The sequence below is a fragment of the Seriola dumerili genome, unplaced genomic scaffold (assembly GCF_002260705.1).
Source record: "Seriola dumerili isolate Sdu_G_001 unplaced genomic scaffold, Sdu_1.0 BDQW01000149.1, whole genome shotgun sequence".
In the NCBI taxonomy this organism is placed as follows: Eukaryota; Metazoa; Chordata; class Actinopteri; order Carangiformes; family Carangidae; genus Seriola; species Seriola dumerili.
This window is the reverse complement of record NW_019174404.1, coordinates 1,135,097-1,155,698: the sequence shown is the minus strand read 5'-3', so window position 1 is coordinate 1,155,698 and position 20,602 is coordinate 1,135,097. Positions and strand designations below refer to the sequence as shown.

The 20,602-nt window shown below is 39.9% G+C and overlaps 2 protein-coding genes across 8 annotated transcripts in view; both read right to left on the bottom strand.

Annotated features, from left to right (window-relative positions):
* The window catches only part of loxl3 (lysyl oxidase like 3), a 34,191-nt gene extending 22,817 nt beyond the window's left edge, over positions 1 to 11,374 (bottom strand). For 2 of the 6 annotated variants that reach the window (XM_022750765.1, XM_022750760.1), the window contains exons 1-5: positions 10,286 to 10,330; positions 7,825 to 8,169; positions 6,220 to 6,383; positions 4,735 to 4,952; positions 1,554 to 1,619 (exon numbers count right to left, since the gene is read on the bottom strand). In XM_022750765.1, coding sequence (XP_022606486.1) covers positions 1,554 to 1,619; positions 4,735 to 4,952; positions 6,220 to 6,383; positions 7,825 to 8,169; positions 10,286 to 10,310 — 818 coding nt within the window. In that variant the 5' untranslated portion in view covers positions 10,311 to 10,330. Of the gene's footprint in view, positions 1 to 1,553; positions 1,620 to 4,734; positions 4,953 to 6,219; positions 6,384 to 7,824; positions 8,170 to 9,491; positions 9,590 to 10,285; positions 10,331 to 11,177 lie in introns of those variants that run through there. The other 4 variants (XM_022750761.1, XM_022750764.1, XM_022750763.1 and 1 more) reach the window with 3 other exon arrangements.
* A 1,883-nt stretch (positions 11,375 to 13,257) lies between these two features.
* Positions 13,258 to 20,261, bottom strand: LOC111225919 (pantothenate kinase 3-like). Of its 2 annotated transcripts, none has more exons than XM_022750966.1 (7): positions 19,887 to 20,261; positions 19,015 to 19,367; positions 18,102 to 18,355; positions 16,366 to 16,542; positions 15,976 to 16,099; positions 14,806 to 14,931; positions 13,258 to 14,688 (listed from the first exon to the last, which is right to left on the bottom strand). In XM_022750966.1, the coding sequence occupies exons 1-7, from the start codon at positions 20,098 to 20,100 to the stop codon at positions 14,638 to 14,640; spliced, it is 1,299 nt and encodes a 432-aa protein (XP_022606687.1). In that variant the 5' UTR covers positions 20,101 to 20,261; the 3' UTR covers positions 13,258 to 14,637. The 2 variants fall into 2 exon arrangements, with proteins under 2 accessions (XP_022606687.1, XP_022606688.1); XM_022750967.1 differs by having other exon boundaries at positions 16,399 to 16,542.
* Positions 20,262 to 20,602: the final 341 nt, after the last annotated feature.

The following is a 20,602-nucleotide window of genomic DNA, read 5'->3' as shown; positions in this document are numbered from 1 at the left end:
GGCTCACATACATAGCATGGCTAAAAGTATGTGGATACACAGCACGCTTCCATCAACAGTTTGAGGAAGGCTCTTTCCTGTTTAAACTTGACAGCACATGCGTGCACGAAATCCGATTCATAAAAACATGGTTTTCCCATATTGGTGTGGAAGAACTTTTGTGGCCTGCACAAGAACTTGAAGTGGAAGTTTGATGTCCATAAACCTTTGGCCATGTAGTGTATGATCACTATTAACATGTTAGTAGAGACGATGCTATTGTGATTGTAGTTTTTTGATTAAGACAATGTGAACCTCCAGTTACCACATTGGTTTTGTTGGATGTATGGCACTGCTTTTTGATTGGATGGCATGTAAATAAACCACAGAGGTAGGTGTAATAATCAAAGCATGACGTTACACTGTACAGTCCGTGTTGGTGGGTTCTTCAACTTTCTCAGTGCAAAGCCAAAAGAAGAACTGAATTTCCACTAATTTATTAATTCTTTTGTTTCATCCTGTAACAAAACCTCAAACATTTTGTTACTCAAGTCAATTAGAATTTGTTAATTGTTTTAGTAGAGCTGCTGGACACCTGAATTCCCTCTAGGGATGGATAAATAAGTAAATAAAAGAAAGAAAGAAAGAAAGAAAGAAAGAAAGAAAGAAAGAAAGAAAGAAAGAAAGAGTCAGGGTCTTTTTACCACAGTCATCTATTCTGCGAAGTAATCTTAGAAAAAAAAATAAAATTTAAGATAAATCTTAGATTAGATAAAACAGGAAATCTGGGAAACTGTTTTTTCACTGTAATAATTCGCTTTTATTTACTTTGGTGTGTAATTTTCCAAACTCAGGAACTACACAGTGAAACATAATAAAACTAAAATGTGTAATGTATGTGGCAAACTCCACCCATCTGGCACTCTTTGCCGGCTAAAACAAACGCTGTGAAGACTGAGACTGAGGCCGATGACTATTTCAGTTGAAGAACCCAGGATGAAGTTACTCTCCACCTCCAAAAAGCATGCCATACTGGAGAATGGGATTTTCAGATGTTGCATTACATTTAAAAGGACTAATCTGTGAAAAGATTAAGCCTCAGTCACTGACATGGCACAGATTCACAACATCTGTCCCATTAAAAAACAGGCCTCAAAAAAGGATTTAATGGTAATAAACACCCAATTAAGTTTGTTTATTTTTAGCAAAAAGAGAAAGTTGAATTTTTTCTTTTTTAAATATCATACTGTACTTTGTAATGTATTAATTAATTAAAGCTAAGAAATAGTACAATCTGTGCCATGTCAGTAGAAATGTGAAAGACAAAAACAGAAATAAACAGAAAACAACCCTCAACTCAAGACAACCTCCAATTATAGCAGGATCAAATTTAAAAATATACAACCCATTCACATGCTGCACATCATAATAATATGATATTAGAGAGAGGGGAAGCTATCTAGAAACAGGAGCTAAATGGTTATTGTCTACTCCCAACAGGAAACCCACTGTCAGAAGTACAGTAAACAGAGTGCGGACGGAGGTGGACGGTGGGTTTTCCCGTGACTGTGTACCTTCCACCGGCTGAAACATTAACCTTTGGCCTGGAGACCTTCTCAGCTGCTCGCTTTTTCAGATGTCTGCAACAGTGAGACAGCCAAATTCCATCACATACAGGAGTGAGACCACATGTAAACACACACACACACTCACTGTCTCTGGGCTGCACACACACATTTCTTTAGGGTGAAGCAGTGGAGGGTCAGTGGTGAATAACATGTCTGGCATTCCACAGGTTTCCAGTATCTTATGTTACAGTCGAGGATGATCACAATTACAGAGGTATTCCAAGTATTCAGAATTCAGTAGTCTCATTCAGCTGCACCAGTGTAACACCTCATAGTTCATTTATAAATTCTTTTTACAATTCCTATGTTTAATGCCTATTATAATAAGAAATAAGGGGAATCAAAACTTTATATTTCTATTTAGTGCTGATTAAGCTTTTTTTAACCTTAAGTCTCCATTTAGCTTGTTCAGTGCTTTAAATGCATCATTAACTCAAATTGATAATAGGCGAAGTAAAACCCCAAAATATTCACTTTTGAGGAACTAAAAAAACAATCGGATACATGAAAAGCCTGATGTTTATCAGTTAACGACAATGATATGAGCTTTTCTTCATCCTAATTATAGTATTTCCACATAAAAATTCTGAAATGTGGGATTTAACATAAATTTGAAATAGTCTGGTTAGGTGTTCACACCAGGAGAAACATAGAATATTAAGTATATACATCACTCCTTTGGACTGTTTTTACAATCTAATAAAAAACTACAATATAAATGTAACATTTATAACTTAAAACTATAAACTATCTGCGGTATGGAGAATGAATCGTGCACAGTGTAGACATAAGGGCAGTCTGGGCTTAGCAAACGTAAAGTTAATTACTGTATCACTTTTTTACAATATGATGAATGGTTCCAATTAAACACATAAAAGCCATAAAGGATAAGAACAGCATTACAAAAAAGTCTGACAAAAAAAAAAAAAAAAACTGCCTGAAATAACAGCTGGTAAAAAATGATTCATCGTTCTGGGTTTCAGTGGAAAGCTTAAGTGTCCTCAGATAGTTTCAGATGCTCTTCCACCCTGACAGACATAATGGAAAATGGTCAAATTTGAGGACAACAGCTAATGTCACAAAATCAGCAACTGACTGTTTATATGTATCTGCCTTCAAAACACATTAATGACCAAACTGTTTCGAGTAGGTACTTTTCAAGAACTGATGACCTAGGACGGATGGACTGACAGCACAGAACAATATGACTGTTGCTGGATGCATGTTGGCTTCACTCCAGTCGTTGTACTCTGTCTATTATGTGACCAACCAACCCCTCTCAGCCCTCACACACGCCTGAGAGAAAACACACGTTTCCCCTCGGACTACTGTGAACCATCTGCAGGGGATGAATAAAACGCCTCCGACTGGAGCGCAGCCAGGAATACATACTGAAGAACACACCGGAGGAGAGGCAGTCCACTAAAGAAGTCATTGTCTTCAAATACATTTTGTGGCTAGAGCTAATGATTATTTACTAGCAAATTAACTGATTTGTTGATCGACAGGTAAATACTAAAACTTTCCTGGTTCCAGCTTCTCAGTTGTGACGATTTGCTGCTTTTCTCTTTGCTGAATACCTTTGGGGTTTCCACTGTTGGTCCGACAAAACAACCTTGGGCTTTAGTAAACTGTGGTGGGCATTTTGCACAATTTTCTGGCATTTAATAGACCAAATGATTCATTGATTGATCGAGTAAAGAGTGAAAAATGCGAGAGAACTGAAAACCGTGAGATAATTATCTCACCTTTACCTGTTTTTTCAACTTTGATTTGATTTGAGTGCAAATATCTTGTATTTTTTTCCGAACTATCACACTGGGTCAAACCCTGCAGTGGTTAAAACAGTCTTGACAGAACCACACACTGGTTTGTACTTTTCCATCTCTGCAGGCAGTTCATTATCACTCTTCGACTTCCTCTGCAAAGTAATGAACAGAGGCTGAGAACATGAAATATGTGACCTGACCTGGACACATTTCAAACAAAAACATGGCTGTTCTGTGTATCCAAAAGGAAAACAAAAACATCCTCGGAAGGAAGAAATAAGAAAACAGAACAATCAGAGGCTCGTCCAAAAACAGCTTCATGCATGCTTTGTTGTAGAACTGTGGTTCTGACTGACAGCAGAGAAAGTTACACACTGACAGTCACGATTATGATTATATCCACTGTAAACAGCAGTCCTATAATGTCTACTCTTTACCAAACAATAGACTTAGATGCTGCTTGTGGTTTGGTCAGAGTGTTGCCACTTTGCTTTACAGACTAAAACCACAGGAATGTCAAACAGGCTGCAGCAAACATCTCATCCTGAGTGAACGAGTAAATTATAGCCACTTTGCTGAGTGGCTTAATTCGCATTGTTGGCACAGGGGGAAAAAAAGTCTACACCTTTAAAACCTGCAAACATCAAAAATAAGGATCTTGCACATTCCAGTTGAACATCCTAAAGTTTAGGAATTTCCATCACATTTCTCATTTTTATCAGTTTAAAGAAATAGTTTGAGATTTTGGAATAAACACTTTGATCCACAATTGAATCACTCTCATGTCAGTGTGCAGTAAACATGAAACTACAGTCAGCAGCTGGTTAGCTTAGCTTAGCTATGAGAGTGGTATTGATCATCTCATCTAACTTTCAAAATCGAAAAAATCTGTGTTAAGTGTATTTTACAAAATGTCAGAACTATTCCTTTAACTACAGGTGGATAACTCTGTGTTTCCCCTCCTAGGTGTCAGGATCCATCTCACAACTCATCTCACAAGTTGACATTTCTTCATTTCATGGGGTCAAAAGACAAAAATGTTGGGGACCACTGATTTACAGTGCAGATTAAGGAACTGACAGATTACAGGGTTAAAAGTCTACAGTTATTAAATTACCTCCTATGAAGTTGAACAATAAAACACAAAGTAAAGCTTCAATAGGGAAGATGTGGAGTGTATCACCACTAAACAATAGAATATATATTTATTGTTTTCATTATTCATTATCATTTTGGTGTTGGTATGCACTGACCAATATATGAAATACAAGCTTGCTGTTAATTGCTGACAACTTACATCACTTTATTCTCAGCTGCAGCTTTCACCTCATGAGCCCACACCAACCCCATTCACTTACTTGTAGAAGTTCCTGTTGACTTTCCTCTCATGTGGGAATCCCAGCATGCCACAGACCACGCGAGTGTTTTTGATCGTCCATCCCACATCGCAGATCTGAGCCCAGCCTTCTTTAAATTTCACCTCCACAACACCCTCTGTGATGGGCAGCTTCTTTTTGGCTGTGACGACGACGGGCCGGAGTCGCACCTCCTCTACTTTGTTCTCATCCACATGGGCCTGTTGGGAGAGAAAAAATTAGTGATTATCAGCTTTTGTTTGCAGAAAATTGTAGGACTGTTTTCTTTATATTCATACTGACACATCCATGTATAGAAACATACAGTATGTTCACATATGCATGTCTCTTTAAGACTTCTGAATGAGAGGAAGAGACTCCACAGTGAGTCATAGTCCTTACAGACTGTAATTTTAGGTCTAATCCTCTCACTAACAGCTCATAAGTGGTAAACGTGACTACCTCTGATTGCCAGTTTTGCAACGACTCACCTCGATTGTGGTTTATTTAGGTGGGGAAAAAAATGGCTGAAATAACAGATTGAAGACTGGACGCCACATTTAACTGAGGCTGAATCGCAGCAACAGGCAGAAAAAGGGAGAGTAGTTATGCATCTGAAAGTCCGCCCCCTCTTACTCTTACGAAACTTTTTTTCATAAGACCCTTCTATGTAACAGGGACACCTCATCAAATCATTCATTCATTCATTCATTCAGGCTGTTTCCAGTGCACTGTGGAGATGAGTCCCCAGTCTAACCTTGTTCACCTGGGACCAGTCAGTTATACAAATGAACATCAAAGAGCACAAACGGAAAATAATGACCAGCTGGAAACAGCTCAGCCAGCACCTCACCCAACTGTGCTTTCTTAGAGTGAGAGTGAAGATTTCCCTCAGGTTTAAATATTTATTTATCCAGGGAGGGTTTACTGAGCATGCCTGATCATTTATAGAAACACTCTGCTCACACACTCACACTCAAGTCAGCCATCATTCCCACCTGAGAGTACACGCATACGAACACTGTCTGAATAATTCTCCTTGAAGTGTTGGTAGTCAAATACCTCCAAGAAACCAATCAGATCATCCCAGTGATCAATGAATCTGTGACCCTCAGGTCATAACCTCCTTCTGTCCAGAATCAGTGTAAGGATCTCATGCTGCTCTCTGTTATGGGAGGACTGTCAGAAAACTCTCCACTCCCTACATCACCTCAGGACAATGGACACTGGAGAAGCAACAGCTTTTAACAAGTTCAGACAGATGGTACAGAGCATAGCTGATCAGCACCATGTGTGTAGCAGCTACAGGTGGAGTTACACTGAAGCATTAAATGTCTTCCATGTGGGTTCAACCTTATAGAGTCTATAGGCTGTGGAGCAGTAGGGCAGTTAACACAAAAGTTTATGAGCTTTTAACTGCATCTTAATGAACTCTGAGCATCACTTTTACAACAACAAAATCACTTCAAATCTCTTGTGGTAACTTACATCAATAACATTTGAGTCGACAAAGCCAGGAATCCTCTCGTCTTTGCACACAACTCCAGCATCTTCATCGTGAGTGCAGTCACTGTTGCCCCAGCCGCGAGACTTGCAGAACTCAATGCTTTTCTCTCCTCCATTGCACAGCACATTGTCCAGCCAGATTTTCCCTGTGGAGGCAGCAAACTGTCAGTGCGACTCCCAGGACAGTAATCAGTCCAGGCCTGGAGAGGACACTTGGTTACTTGTTATACTGGTGCTCTGGGAACCAAAGGAAGCACAGCCAGAGATGAATACTCTTGTAAAAAGGTTGTATAATAGACTAAGAGGTTCATAATTAATAAGAGCTTTTAAATTTTTCTTAATTAACATGACGGTTTCTACATTGCAAGACATTCAGAGCATCTTCTTTAATTTAAAAATGATTAAATGGCGTTTAAATCTGTCGAACTTCATTCATATTCTTGTAAAGATCTGTAAAGAATAGTCCTGATATAAATTGACGTAGCCTCCGTGACGTCACCCAAAGGCTACAAGAGCGGTTTTGAAGCTCAAAGTGGGCTACTCGGCGTCGCCATCTTGTCAGTGCCTAACCCAGCATAATTCCCGGCTAATTCAAAAATGGGCAAAAAAAGGTGGAGCCGGGTACATGTTGGTTTAATAACTGTGTCAGGCATACACTTTAGTTAGCGTCGTTAGCAGTGTTGGACATCTGGGCGTCGTGCTTGAAGGCTAACCCAAGGCTAATTCATTTGCGGGCGCTAGCTAACGAGCTAAGCTAACAAGTCAGTAATGGTTAAATTTTACCACCTCACCTCAAAAAAGCAGGAGCACAGACTTCCTCGCGTTCTGTTTGTCAATTAACCGCACAGCAAGGCAAATTATTTCTCCAATATTTCTATGAAAAATCCTTTGGAGGCACAAATACGGCCTAGACGTTACATTCAGTGACCAATTACTCGCAGTGACGCCGAGCAGACCGCTCGCGGGCTGTGACGACACCCACCTGTCAGTTAAAGTGGCCACGCCCTCAATAATCCATAACTATAAGCCTTTATAAAATATAAACGGGTGAGTTACATAAAAAATTAACCTCCCTTCACTTGTCATGAAGGAGGAAACTAAAACCATTTTTTTGTACCAGGCTGTAAACACGCTTATTTCTGCTGTAAAGTTGGAGATTTAAACATGGAAGTCTATGGGGATTTGAAGTCACTCTCTTGTGGCCATTTGAAGAACTGCAGTTTTTGGCACTTCCTTGTTGGCTTCTTTTTCAGCAAGTTTACAGTCATGCTAGCAGCTCTGTGAGAAGGTGCTAAATGCTATAGTCAACTTAACAACATGTTGATGTTCAGCAACTAAAATATTCACCATCTTTTTTTTTAGCATGTTAGCATGGTAACTTATGGTAATCATTGTTTAGTTTTGGACATAAACTAGAGTATCTACCTATCGCAATTTAAGTAATTAGTAACTTATCTCACAGTATCTGAATACCCCTGATGTGTGTGAATATTCTCTGCCTTATGGTATAGTGTATGCATCATATGGCAGAGTACACAGTGTATTAAACCAGAAACTGAACCTCAGGGAGTGGCTGTAGACCCTTACCTTGACCTTTGCCATATTTGGCGCTGTGTGTCCATCCTGTGGCTGACACAAAGCCCAGCTGGCGGCACAGCACGTTGGCGTTAGCTATTGAGAAGTCGTCGTCACAGATGGTTCCCCACTCCCCCTTGTAAAAAAGCTCTACCCGACCCTCGTTGTGTTTTCGAGGGTATCCGGTCAGTCTGACCTTTAGCCTCTCTGCCAGGGACTGGGGGGACGGGGATGGTGTGGGTGTTGCCGAGGCTGCATTTGATGGTGTGGTTTGGGTTAAACAGCAAGGTAACCACAACCCAAACAGGAGGCTGAATGCTAACTGTACTCCACGTCTCGACTTCTCCATTACTTCAGCTGCAAGTGAAGAAAAGGGAAAAGACAATGTCAAGTCTAAGAACACATCAAGACTGTTTCGGGCTTTCTATAAATGAAAGTACACAGATTTTGTGAAATGTGTATAATCAGTTAAGGAGATGAGCGACAAACTATTTTACTATTATACACAATACACAAAGGATTCCCATATTTCCACCTCAATGCATTTTAGAAATAGCTGTAGCTAAAACAAAGGGGGCCTACACAGAGGTGCTGAAAAATTTCTCAGCATATGGAAATAGGATTGATGTAAGAGTGTAGAGCTGCTCCAGCAGTTTGATTCAAACCATCTGGTCAGTGTTTACTTGAGTCTGACGCTGGGGAAGAATAACAGGGAACATTTAAAAACGTGAAGGCCTCAATGACCAGGCAGTCAGGCCAATCGCAATGTTTATATTTATGTGTTTGTCCCGTCTTGTAGCTTACAGTCCAGTGTTTTATTGAGCAGACAGCACTTTTTTCCTCTGGGTTAATTTTCATTCATATTTTTTTTTTTTGACACAACAAACCACCTTTTTCCTAAAAGATGTTAACTCTACTCTCTTAAACCTTCCTGTAAAGCTGCTGAATGCTAACATAGGCCTGCTATTGATAACCTGACAGCTACACTCCTTCTTAGCTTTTAGCAGAGACACAAATACAGTAGTGTGATGTGTTTGTACAGGAACCACAAACTTAAAGGTACCCTTTCCAAAACATGTCTGAGACTGACTGCGTCGTCTGAGTCCAGTTTCACGGTGTGTGGATGGCCCCACACCGTCACACTAAGCTGTAGTCGGGGCCGGGGGGGTAGGGGGGGGGGTGGGGGGGTGTTTAAAGGCAGAGCAAGTCTGAACTGAAGCTACTGTTTTACTTCTTAAACCTTAAAGATCATATTCTCCCATATTGATGGTAGAGCTCAAGGACAAACAGAGTGAGAAATAAACAAAGTGCATGAAAACTCTTGACTCAAATTCATCTTAAAGGAATACACCAACAATTTGGGAAATATACTTGGCTGTTTCTTTTTCAGCAGTTACAGAGGAAGAAGTTTGTTATGATACAGGCAGTGAGAGCGATTCATAAATAGACAAAGGACATAAACACAGACATTTTAAAGAAGGAGAGAGGAGAAAATGTGTAATCATAAATCACAGTTTACAGATGGACTTCCTGCTGCAACTTTCACCCACTGTAATCACCCTGCTTTTGCATACACACAGTTTTCCTGTGCAAAGTTTGATTATTACCAACCTTTATAACAAAATAAAGTGGCTTAGATCACCTGGCTAAACTGTTTACAACCTGTCTGATCATCTGACCTCTTGTGTGTGATGCACTGTTGCATTTTACTGCAGCAAAGACTCCATGTTTCCAGATGCAGTATAAAGGCAAAAACTACACGGTAACTGGAATAATCCTGTTGGAAAGACATGAAATATAACAGAGTATTTCAGTATTTATTTTGGATTTTGAAGCTCCTCCATCACATCAGGTGACACAGACTCACCTGTATCTGATTTTAATAAAAGGTCAGCACTTATAGTCAAACCAACTCTCTCTCACACACACACACATTGAACTGTTTCTCTTCCTCTCTCACCCCTCACTCTATAGCAGGGACTCCCCATACCAAAGGCTCAAATGAACCAGCTCTGGATCAACGCAGCTCTTTTGCTTTAAAATACAAAACAGATTAAACACTTTGGTCATCACAAAGTCTGATCCTGAGACAAACACACGAACACACACTCAGTCTTTTTACTAATCACTACCAGAGGTCTGAAATAAACTGGTAGTGAAAAGCTCCCTGGGCTACAGGGAAGAGATTTTCCCTCCTTGTTGCAGCACATTGTTGACCTCACAGGAACTTTGTGAAACAGTCAGAGGTTATAACTTCAGTGAGATCAGGAAAAGAGGAAACTGACGTTGCTCGACAACACACAGTGGTTGGATTCATTTTGAGAAAGTATTTATTAAATCATAATCTATTAATAAGAACAACCTTTGGGCGGCCATGTTGTCTCTTTGGCTGATGTTTATCCTCCTCCATCATCCTCTTTATCTCTTTAACCCATCAGGAACACTCACACCGATGGACCTTGTGGCCACTTACCTCCTGGAAAACAGCTGCACAGCATCTGGACCAAAATCCATTCATGAACATTTATAATTGCAGGTTTGATGGTTTATTATAAACTGATAACTCCATGAAGATTTACTGCATTAACACAAAGAAGAAAGGATAAGCTTAAATGATTAGTCGATTAATGATTAATCAATTAGACAATTGACAGAAATTATAGTTATAGTTAAAAATTATAGTAATTACAGTAATTATTTTGATAATAGAATGTGTTTTTTTTATAACTTTTTTGAACATTTTATAGACAAATGATCAATTGAAATTATTGGTAGATTCATCAATAATCAGAATAATTGTTATTTGCAGTCCTAAACACCATCAAAGGGATTTTCACAAGCTGACAACCCAAACATTCCTCTTATTAATGGCTTCCTGATCGATTAAACAGTAATAAATAGCACATTATTCATTCATAAATACAGTTTACACTTTATTGATCCTTTATGAAGGGTGCCTGATTAGAAAGTAGCAGCAGTTAAACAGATCTCACTAGGTGGTTCTTCTGATCCAGACCAGATCAGCACACCAGACTCTTATTTGGCTTTCCTGTTTCAACATTCCTCACATTTTTTAATCCTGTGCATCCTAAAAACTGGCCAGGGAGACTCAGATTCAGGGAGTCTGAATATCATGAGTTTATTAAATGGAGCTGTATTTAGTGTGAAGCCACTTTATAGCACAATTCAGCCTCATACAGTTGTACTGAGATACAATAGATGTGTATTTTAAACAGCCGGAGTAGGATTTGAGTGTTAAATGTAGCTTCTAAGAAACTAATGAGATTTAACCACCTTGTGTAAAACTCTTGAAACTGACTCAACTCTTTATTCTGGTCAAATTAATAACAAATAATCAGCTTTACCTTATATTGCCAGTGTGAGGAGGTTATAACGGTTCCAGTGGAGAGAGGGGAGCTGATCCACACGTTCAGAGACTGAACCCCTCCCCGAAACAGGAAGATGAATAAAAATATCCCGGGACTTGTGCTAATGCATCTCCTCGATCAAACACGGGTCCAATTTGCGGGGCAGAGGTTCACCTCCAGCGGCCAATTACTCCTCTCTGCGTTATTGTCTGTAAATTGCCAGCTGTACAGCCCTGACTGAGGAGGAGGAGGAGGAGGAGGAGGTGGCGGTGGTGGAGGCGGGAGTGGGCTGGATTTATTCCCTGGAAAGACACTAACTCTTTCATGCATGGTTCTGTAACAGGCTGTCTCTCTCTCTTGCATAAGGCCGAAAAAACGTGAATTTCACGTATTTCACACGCAGCCTACGTGCGTGTGGAGGCGCTCAACGTGTCCAGCAGAAGATTTACAACCAGTGTTACTGAGACCCATTAGAGTCTGTGGCTGCAAATACTGGGATCATACTTAATCACACTCTTTAATTTGACTGCTTTTACCAAACATGGTGCCTCCTTAGTATTTAAATTAGAGCTGGAAAGTCGATTAATCGATTAATCAATTAGGAAAATTTAAGCAGCAGCTGTTTTGATAATTGGGCATCACTTTCCAATAAGACTACCCTTAGCAAAGATTTATAAATGGTTTATAATTAGGTTATTAATTTGGTGTTAACACTTTATAAATCATAAATAAACAATTATAAACAAGTTATAATCCAGTTTTCACACATTGATGCAGGCTCACTATTTGGCAAGATCACCAATAAAAGTAATAGTTACTTGTATTTACAACTGGTATAAGGAGCCTTATAGATACTCATTAATAAATGGTGATATGTTTCACGCTTTACAATAAGGCATTAACTTGATCTTGACAAAATCTTGAAAATAATAAATAGGGTCACTCATTTTAGGCTGTTACACCCTCTAACACCAGAGGGTCAGCAATTTAAAAGACCCAGTTGTTGACCAGATATCCTGTTATGTTTGTGCTATCACAACTTTCTCTGTATCTGTAATATCTGACCATAAAGCATGTTAAAAATGTAGAATTAATTAAAATACTTACCTTGACCTGCAGCTGAGGTCAGCTGCGAAAAACTGACTTGACTTTACACTCACATTTATCAATATAATGAGTAATATAATAAGCAGAATCTATCTATATCTGACATATAAATACTAAATTTGCAGCCTAAAAATCTACATTTTGTCTTTTCAGTGAAAATTAACTTGAAGGAATAGGTCGACATTATTCACTTTTCTTGTTGAGGGTTAGTTAAATAAAATGTAAGTATTTTTATAGTGTGGTAATAGTGATTTTACTTAAGTAATGGATCTGAAAGCTTCCTCCACCCCTGCATGTTTAAACACCACGAGGAGTCACACAGATATGAAAAGTTCATATTTAATAGGGAACCTTCAATAACAAACTTGAAATCACTCTGTGACAAAATAATACAAAGTTTTCTTCCGCATTGTACAAGCAAACAGAAAAGGGAAACCTCGAGAATTACAAATAAGTTTGTGTAGTTTTAAATCACATCGCTGAACACATTATTGTATCCTATACAAAAACATGACAGGCACTTAATTTAAAATCAGCTTCCTGTATATACAACTTGTAGAGACGTTATCTCTAATACCTGACAGCTCTTTAGTGAGTTGAGTGAGTCTTCCTTAGGTAGTTTTATTATGGTCCCTGTAATCCGTTAATGGACCGATGACTGAACAGACAGGCGACATTAAAATGGGACGGATAAGCGTTAAATGAAATGACACAATGTTAAATTAAACACTGCTATATGTAAAGCCTTGGAACGCACATTAAATTCATAACACCAATATTTAAGAACATGCTAAACTCAGACAGAACTGGTTTGGTTGTTGAATCTGGGGAAAATTTAAGGATGTAATGCCCTGTGCATATTTTATTTATCAATATCTACCTTTGCACTTGCTCTGATTTCTCTCTACGAGTATGGTGATGCAGCGGCTCAAGGGCACATCAGCAGGGCAGATGTTTGGGGTCTCAGTGTTTGGGTTATCAGTACAGTCTCACACATTGATTGTCCACACTTTCCTGATTCCAGCACTGTTGCAAAAAAAACAAACAACTGAGTTCATAAACGTTCGCAGAGGCAGAAACCGTCTGAAAATGGTAATAAAGTCTATAACAGTAACAGTTAATGTCTCTTATTAAAGAATAAGCCTGATGAAATGATCTCTTGTGCATATTTTATCATAGAGTCAGTTAAGAGAAACTGACACGTGAGTTTAAATATGAATCAAAATCCAGCGAGGAAAACTTGCTCTTTCTTATATAATAAAGTATAATTCACACCCTCATTTCAAAGTGTTCGTAAATGATTTGCAGTGTTTTAGGTTACTGAGAGTACCAGGTGGATGGGAGCAATATTGGGACAATGATCACATTACAGTATAATAAAATATATAACAGTAATTTGAATTTTAGAACGGTACAATGCCAATTCTCAAGATTTCATTCATGTCGATATGATGAAACAAAAAGTTGACAGAAAATGAATCAGCAACAGACGATTGTTTGTTTTTGAAGGAAAAATGCCAAAATGTCCTGGTTACGGCTTCTAAAATATGAACATTTCCTGTGTATATTTGTCTTAACTGACACTAAACTTAATATTTTTGGGTTTAAATCTGTTGTTAAGACTAAACAACATTTTACAAAGACGTCATCTTTGGCTCTGGAATCTTGTTGGGAATTTTTCTTTGGCTATTTTTGACCATTTTATCGGCCAAACAATATATCAACAATTTATTATAAGATTAATAATGAAAATATTTATTACTAAGTCTATTATTTGTTTGTATTTTCTCACCCCCTGAAGTCCATGCTTTTCTACTGTGAGGTCTTATACATACTTATCCAATATAACCCCATTACAGTAGTCAAAGTCCCATCCATCTGGTACCTAAGTAGGGTCAAATAAACCCTAGAAAGTACTTGCGAATATTTGGCCTAGGACCTGATACCCTCGGAGGGGTAATTGCAGTCCATGTGATGACAATATTATTTCAGGCAACCGCGGTGAATTTCCTTGAGATGTTTCAGACCAAACCCGGCTCGTTACTTTGTCAAACTTTGTTGCATACAATCTCAGCCGGAGCAAGGAAAATGATTTCCACCCGCTGACCACGACAGCAGATGTGTGTCAAAGTTTAGAAGTCACTTTCACCAGTTTACAAACCAGCTTGATTTCTGAGAACACAACAGGACCTCCAAATGTTGACAGTCTGTCTGCCACAACCAAAGTTTACCGGTAACTGGCTGGTGGCTGACGTGACATCCCACCGTGGAACTGACTCTGAACAGTCTAAAGTGCTAATGGTCTCTGCAGCAGTTTGACAAGTACTTCTTTGGATGTAGTTCAGACACATTAGGACGGATGCAGAAGCTCTAACAGGGCTCCGACTGCTCCGAAGTAACCCTAAAAAAAAAAAAAAAAACAACAACACACAAAAACAGAAAGTCAGAAATCAGAGTCAATCAAAGTAAGAAATTACATTTCTGGTCTCTGAGGGGAACGTGTGTCCGAGTTACTTACCTCATGCCGGAGGAAGAGTGCTTTGAGCTGACCTTTGGACCAGTAGTCCATGGCGTAGGCCAACAGCTTCATAGAGAGGGTGTTCACTCTTAGGAAGTTCCCCACAAACACCACCCTCTCAATGTTCTTAGTAAAGAAAGAGAACAGACATAAAATAATAGGAATAACAGGTAAGTTTATTATCTGTGGTAAAAACATGATAATGAAGCACTGTGAACTTAAACACACCACCGTTTTACCTAAATACAGCAATAAAGAACACGTGTCAGTATTATTGTCCAGATATAATCTCAAACCTGTTTTTCCTGACACTACATATCAACATCTGAGTGAAATATTGATTAATGGTCTCTATAAAACAGATAACTCAACTAATTAATGATACTGACTATATTATTGACTGTTGTATTTCTACTTTGTATTCATTTTAATGATCTAACTGCATCTTTAACTTCATTTTGATCAACACTTATAAGCCCTATGAATAAACCAACAGTTTAAAGATGTGTATTTGAAACCTACTACTTTGCTAAATTAAAAAAAAAACACACATCTCAGTCGTTATAACTGGCTTACTGCTGGATTTTTTTTCTTGTGTCTTTAATTGGTTTTTGAGTCGACTTCCTGCTTTGGGCTGCGAGACTCTTCGATGGTGCAGTTTACCTCCTCTACGCCTTCATAGCCCTGTACAATGCTGCTTGATCAAGACGCCACAAGGCAGCACCGTAAAGAGGCTGAACGCAAAGAGGAAACAGACAGCAGGGACAGAGGAGGGCAAACGATTGATCCAAAGTAACTTTCAAATCCTTTTATATCCTTTTGATTATTCTGACGTTGATACAAACACTAAGCACACAAGAATATCATGCTGTCTCTATAACCAAAAGTATTTCGTTGCTGGAACCAGTCAAACAGTTCAGTTGAACGGGAATCAGTTCAAGACTGTGATGATGTTTTGATGCTGTCACACCATTATCAGCTGTAGTCCACTTTTTAAGTCGTTATTTGATCACAAAAAACTGTGAATTTTCAAGTATTTGTGATTTTTGTTTGTTATTATTTTGCTTATTTTATTTAAAAAAATAGGTGACAGAGGCGTGTGACATAATGAAAATGATAAGAGCATCAAGTATAACCTGTGTTTCAAACAACCCCCGCCCCATTACTAACCTCATTGAGCGCACACATCCTGGTGATGGAGCCGATGTTATTGGTGATGGTGACCAGGGTTGCTCTGGCCAGGTCCTCTTTGGACACCGACTCCCTCTTCTCTTTGGACATCATGTTGCCAAAACTATCAAATCAAAACATGAGATGTACTTGAGAAAGGCTGGTGAATGTCAGCCGTTGTGTTACGCATCAGAACTGTGGATGAAAAGGGTCACGCTCAAAATGCACCAAGGCTTCTTGTTGTCACCCTGGGAGAGTAAATTTAGCACTGTCCTGGATCCCAGCTTCATTAAGGCTGTGATTCTGTTTATGCTGGAATCCACCACAGACAGGCAGGTGACCTACAGTATGAAAAACAAAAACAAAAGAAAAAGCTGCTGTAAACCGCACCTTGAGGCTACAGCCCAGCCTGGCAGCCCAAACCTCTCATAGTCTCCTCCATAAATGTCCCGAACCAGCTTGTCCACACGGGTGCTCTCCCCCTGAGAAGCCATTTCTAGGGCTTCCTCGAAAGTGGAGCAGCCAGTCAGCAGGCAACACAGGCCCAGGAAGGTCCCACCACCGAGGCTGTGAACGCACACAGATTAAAATAGAGATGATTACAACTTCTCATCTGGGGTTTAAAATTAAAGACAAAGAGAAATGTAGAACAAAGTCAAATAAACCACTCCAAAAAAAAAAAAAAAAAAATACCATGCACATTCGGTTCAAATGCACTAATCTAGTTTCTCTCTGCAGCACAAAGGACAGAGGGCCATTATGTCGAGGAAAAGCGCAGCGCTCATGGTTCCCTTTCAAACCCACCAGACAGAGAAACCACACGTGAAAACAAACCAGTGGAGGGAGAAGGAGGAGGGAAAAAAGAAACTTACCAAAAATACCAACAGCTAAACTGTCAGTTTAAGTAACTTCATTCAAAATTTAGACTGAACACAAACTCAAACTAACAAAGGTCCATTTCGCTTTGGCTCACAAGCAAAGAGGCGGTAAAGGAAGTGGTTTGGTAACCGACAGCTAAAAAAAAAAAAAAAAAAAAATGCTGCTACTTTTCACACCAAGGCACAAGGGAGACACGGAGGGCAGACGTCACCAAACAGACCACCCACTTGACAAGTCTGCACCCTCCTGCAAATCCCTGAATCACTAGCCCCCTTTACACAGGGGGGGTGTTGCGCCTTTATTCTGCCTCACTGTTCTGTATAAAAAGGTATGCAGAGGGTGGCATTGTGAACATTTATCATTGTGTCTGCGTTGCTCTGCAATTACGCCACCAAAAAGCTAGTGGGCGGTGGTGATTTCATGCCACTGTGTGTGTGTGTGTGTGTGTGTGTGTGTGTGTGTGTGTGTGTGTGTACTTCAAAACAATGGTGGTTGAAACTGAGCGGATCACGCTGGAGTTGGAGCTAACAAATGTCGAACAACAACTTTTAATGAACGTACTGCAACGCAAGAAAAGATAAAAGACGCCGGAGGAGATGTGCGAGCGTGTACAAGCCTTGAACTGACTGAGGCAGAGGGAGTGAGCGAGTTTTCTTTGCTTGTCCAGCCACTGAGAAACATGGACGAGCGGACCAATCACAGTGGTTGTGGTCTGCGTTGCCGCAACGTGTAGTTACATTTCTAGGGAGGTTGCACGTCAGGCCACAACATAGTCTGTGGCGTAGTTTATGTGGTTACGGCGTACCTACGGTGTCAACGCTGTGCAGACGTGTGGATAGATTGGTCTTTATATATCTTGCCTCTGACTCCAGAGCACTGCCATGGATTTAAATCTGAGGCCAGTGAGCTGCAGAGCGAACAAATACATCCTAAATGTGTCAGGCTGTACTTGATAAATAAAGATTTGTTGTTTTTTCCCCCCTCATTCTTTTACTTATTTGAAGACTGTAGAATATAATCTGACTTGATAATAATCTGATGAATACTATGTTAGTGAACCAAATCAGTAAAGTTGTGGGCCAAAAGCTACAATAATGAACTGAAAGATGCTAAAAAGCTCTGTCATGCTGAGGGGACTGCAGGCTCAGGTGATAATCTCTTTTTATAATCAAGTATTTAAATGTTAAGCCACTACAAAGGCATCAGGAGCAATACTTGCACAGTAAATCTCCATCACTGATAATTACCTGGTCCCAGTAACTCGTTTGTAGTTGTTCTCAGAGTAGACGGCCAGGATGCTGACCCCGGACCCTATGTTGACCAGCAGCAGAGGATATGGGTTCTCCAGTGTGTAGGGCCTCTGGATGCAGCGATCTGGGTCTGTAGGGTTTTCGAAGTAGTAGCACTCGGAGGGGCCGCTGGACACCACCGAGTCGATGTACAACACTCCCCGAATTAAACAGTCCAGCTCATCCAGCTTGTGAAGCTGCAGGTCCGCCATCTTTTAAAAAACAAAACAAATGTTGACAGAAAAAAGAGAACATGTATAACATCACCAAGGGGATGTGGTCAGAAGAACACACAGAGGCAGGAAACTGGGGGAGGGGGGACAGCAGGGGGTTAAAAAAAAAAAAAAAAAAAAAAAAAAAAGAGCCTTCATTACAAATCCAAAGGAGTGAGTCTCACGAAAAAGAAAAAAAAAACTATCACATCTGCATTTTCTGGTGATTAAAATTCACAACAGCTAACTCTGCTTTTTTCTTCCCTAAAGTTGTGGGAAATTGAGCAATTGTACGTCCCTCAGTGTGACCACAACATAACATATATCAGCCTTTATATGCGACAATCGAGAAGAAGTATTTTATCGTCATGTTTGTTAAATTTGTCAATGTAAATTAATGGATGAGTTATAAACTGTGCACTGAGCTGCAGCAGGACACATGAGGTTAACAATGTGTCAAAAGCTGAATTTTCTTTTATTTCTTGCACAATACAGGAGAAACGTTAGACTCTGGTGCTCTTTTTGTTCTGTGTCACAATTTCCATCCCATGCTGTAAATATGTTGTAACCTCACAATTCTCCCTCTCTTTTTCTTCCCCTCCATCCTCACTGTCCAGCTGGTAAAAGCAAACAGAAAGCATAAAACACTGCAGACCCACCGTGCGGAAATCAGACTCAAACTTGTATGCCCCCCCTCCGGTGGCGCACAGGGTGGTGTGGAGGCTAGAGAAGTGCTTGTTGCGGCCCATCTGCAGGAAGGCCGGCAGGTCGTGCGTGGGGAAGCGGATGAAGTGCAGGTTGCCCGTCCTGCCGCACAGTGTAAGGTCCTGCAGCTCCAGGTGCACATCCCTGATGCCTGTTTTACCATAGGCGGTGTTGGAGGTTAGGTAGCGCCGGATGCTCTTCAGGTTCTCCACCTCTTCCTGCTCCTCCTCTGCTGTGATGTCTTTGGGCTCGAAATACACCAGCTTCACCAGAGTGCCTCCAATGTCCATGCCAAACCAGGGAAATGCTGCATTATGTGAGATAATATATGCAACAACAAAAAAATTATTCACTAACCAACATTTTGTCAAAAAAAAAAAAAATTATATTGCATGTTATTAAAAACATATCTTTAATAGCTAAAGGCTTAATGACAGTGGGGACAGAGAGAGATGATGTCTCAGTGCTGGCCCACATAAAGGAGAGCAGCTTCATCCACAGGAGCTTCAGTACAGTGTGTACCGCGAACGCCATCTTGTTGCAAAATAGACCCTGGCTATTTACTGCCATTACAGCTCACTGATATTACATTGTAATACCACTGCTAAAATGGTTTTGTTCGTTTAAGCACTACCCCTGCATATTATATGAGCTTTTTAAATTTAATTTCAGGATTATTTAAAAAAAAAAAAAAATGATGTTCTTTTCAAATCTATAATTTCACCGACAGCCTTTCGTGGGGAACGCCTTCGATTTTTTGTATACATGCAACGGTACCTTCCCCAGTAAATACACTAAGCCCACTGTTAGCAGTGTTAACACCTACGCGGCCTTGTTTTCTTCACCGAGTCGATCCGATGCCTCGTCGTCGAGTTGGAGGTCCGCCGGTCGGATGCGGCTCTTCCGGCGGGCGCAGCTGCCTCATTGCTGGGCTCATTTCTGAAATAACCGGGCATCTCCTTGTTGGACCGCGGCTGCTTCGTGGGCGTTTCGTCTTCGTCGATAATATCATCATCGTGCTGGTGGCCATTGAAAGCCATTGAAATGACTAACTAACTACATATATTCTATAGTTTATGATAAATTAAACCATTAAAAACCAATGGTTTACGTGGACAATAAGGTCCGAGAGTATAAAAGCTAGCTAATTAGCCAGCTAAGTGGCTGTATCGTCACACACGGCTGAGGTACATCTTATTTATCTTCGCTGTCAAGAATGAGGAGGCGGGGTCAGCCGGTGATGGAGAAGAGCCAGAACCAATCAGAAGGCGAACCAGTCAGAACGGTTTATAAAAAGAGGATGATGTCACATTTTTTTGATTTTTTTTGGGGGGGATAAAAAAACATGATCTACAATTATATTTAAAAGCTCTTGCCTCTGGCAAATTACATATTTTGTTGCAATTACATATTTTACACAATATACTGTATATCCCTCCAAGTCTTTATATATCAAGATTTGACAAGACACAATAAAAGATTAGTTTTATGATACAAAAAACTCGCACACAAATAACAAAATTTGTAGTGAAAAAATTATTT

Coding starts and splice junctions, on each gene's coding strand:
- LOC111225919 (XM_022750966.1), bottom strand. CDS start 20,100: ATGGCTTTCAATGGCCACCAGCACGATGATGATATTATCGACGAAGAC. Junction 19,368..19,886: donor GGTGAAGAAAACAAGGCCGC/GTAGGTGTTAAC, acceptor CACATAATGCAG/CATTTCCCTGGTTTGGCATG. Junction 18,356..19,014: donor TTGAGTCTGATTTCCGCACG/GTGGGTCTGCAG, acceptor GTTTTTTAAAAG/ATGGCGGACCTGCAGCTTCA.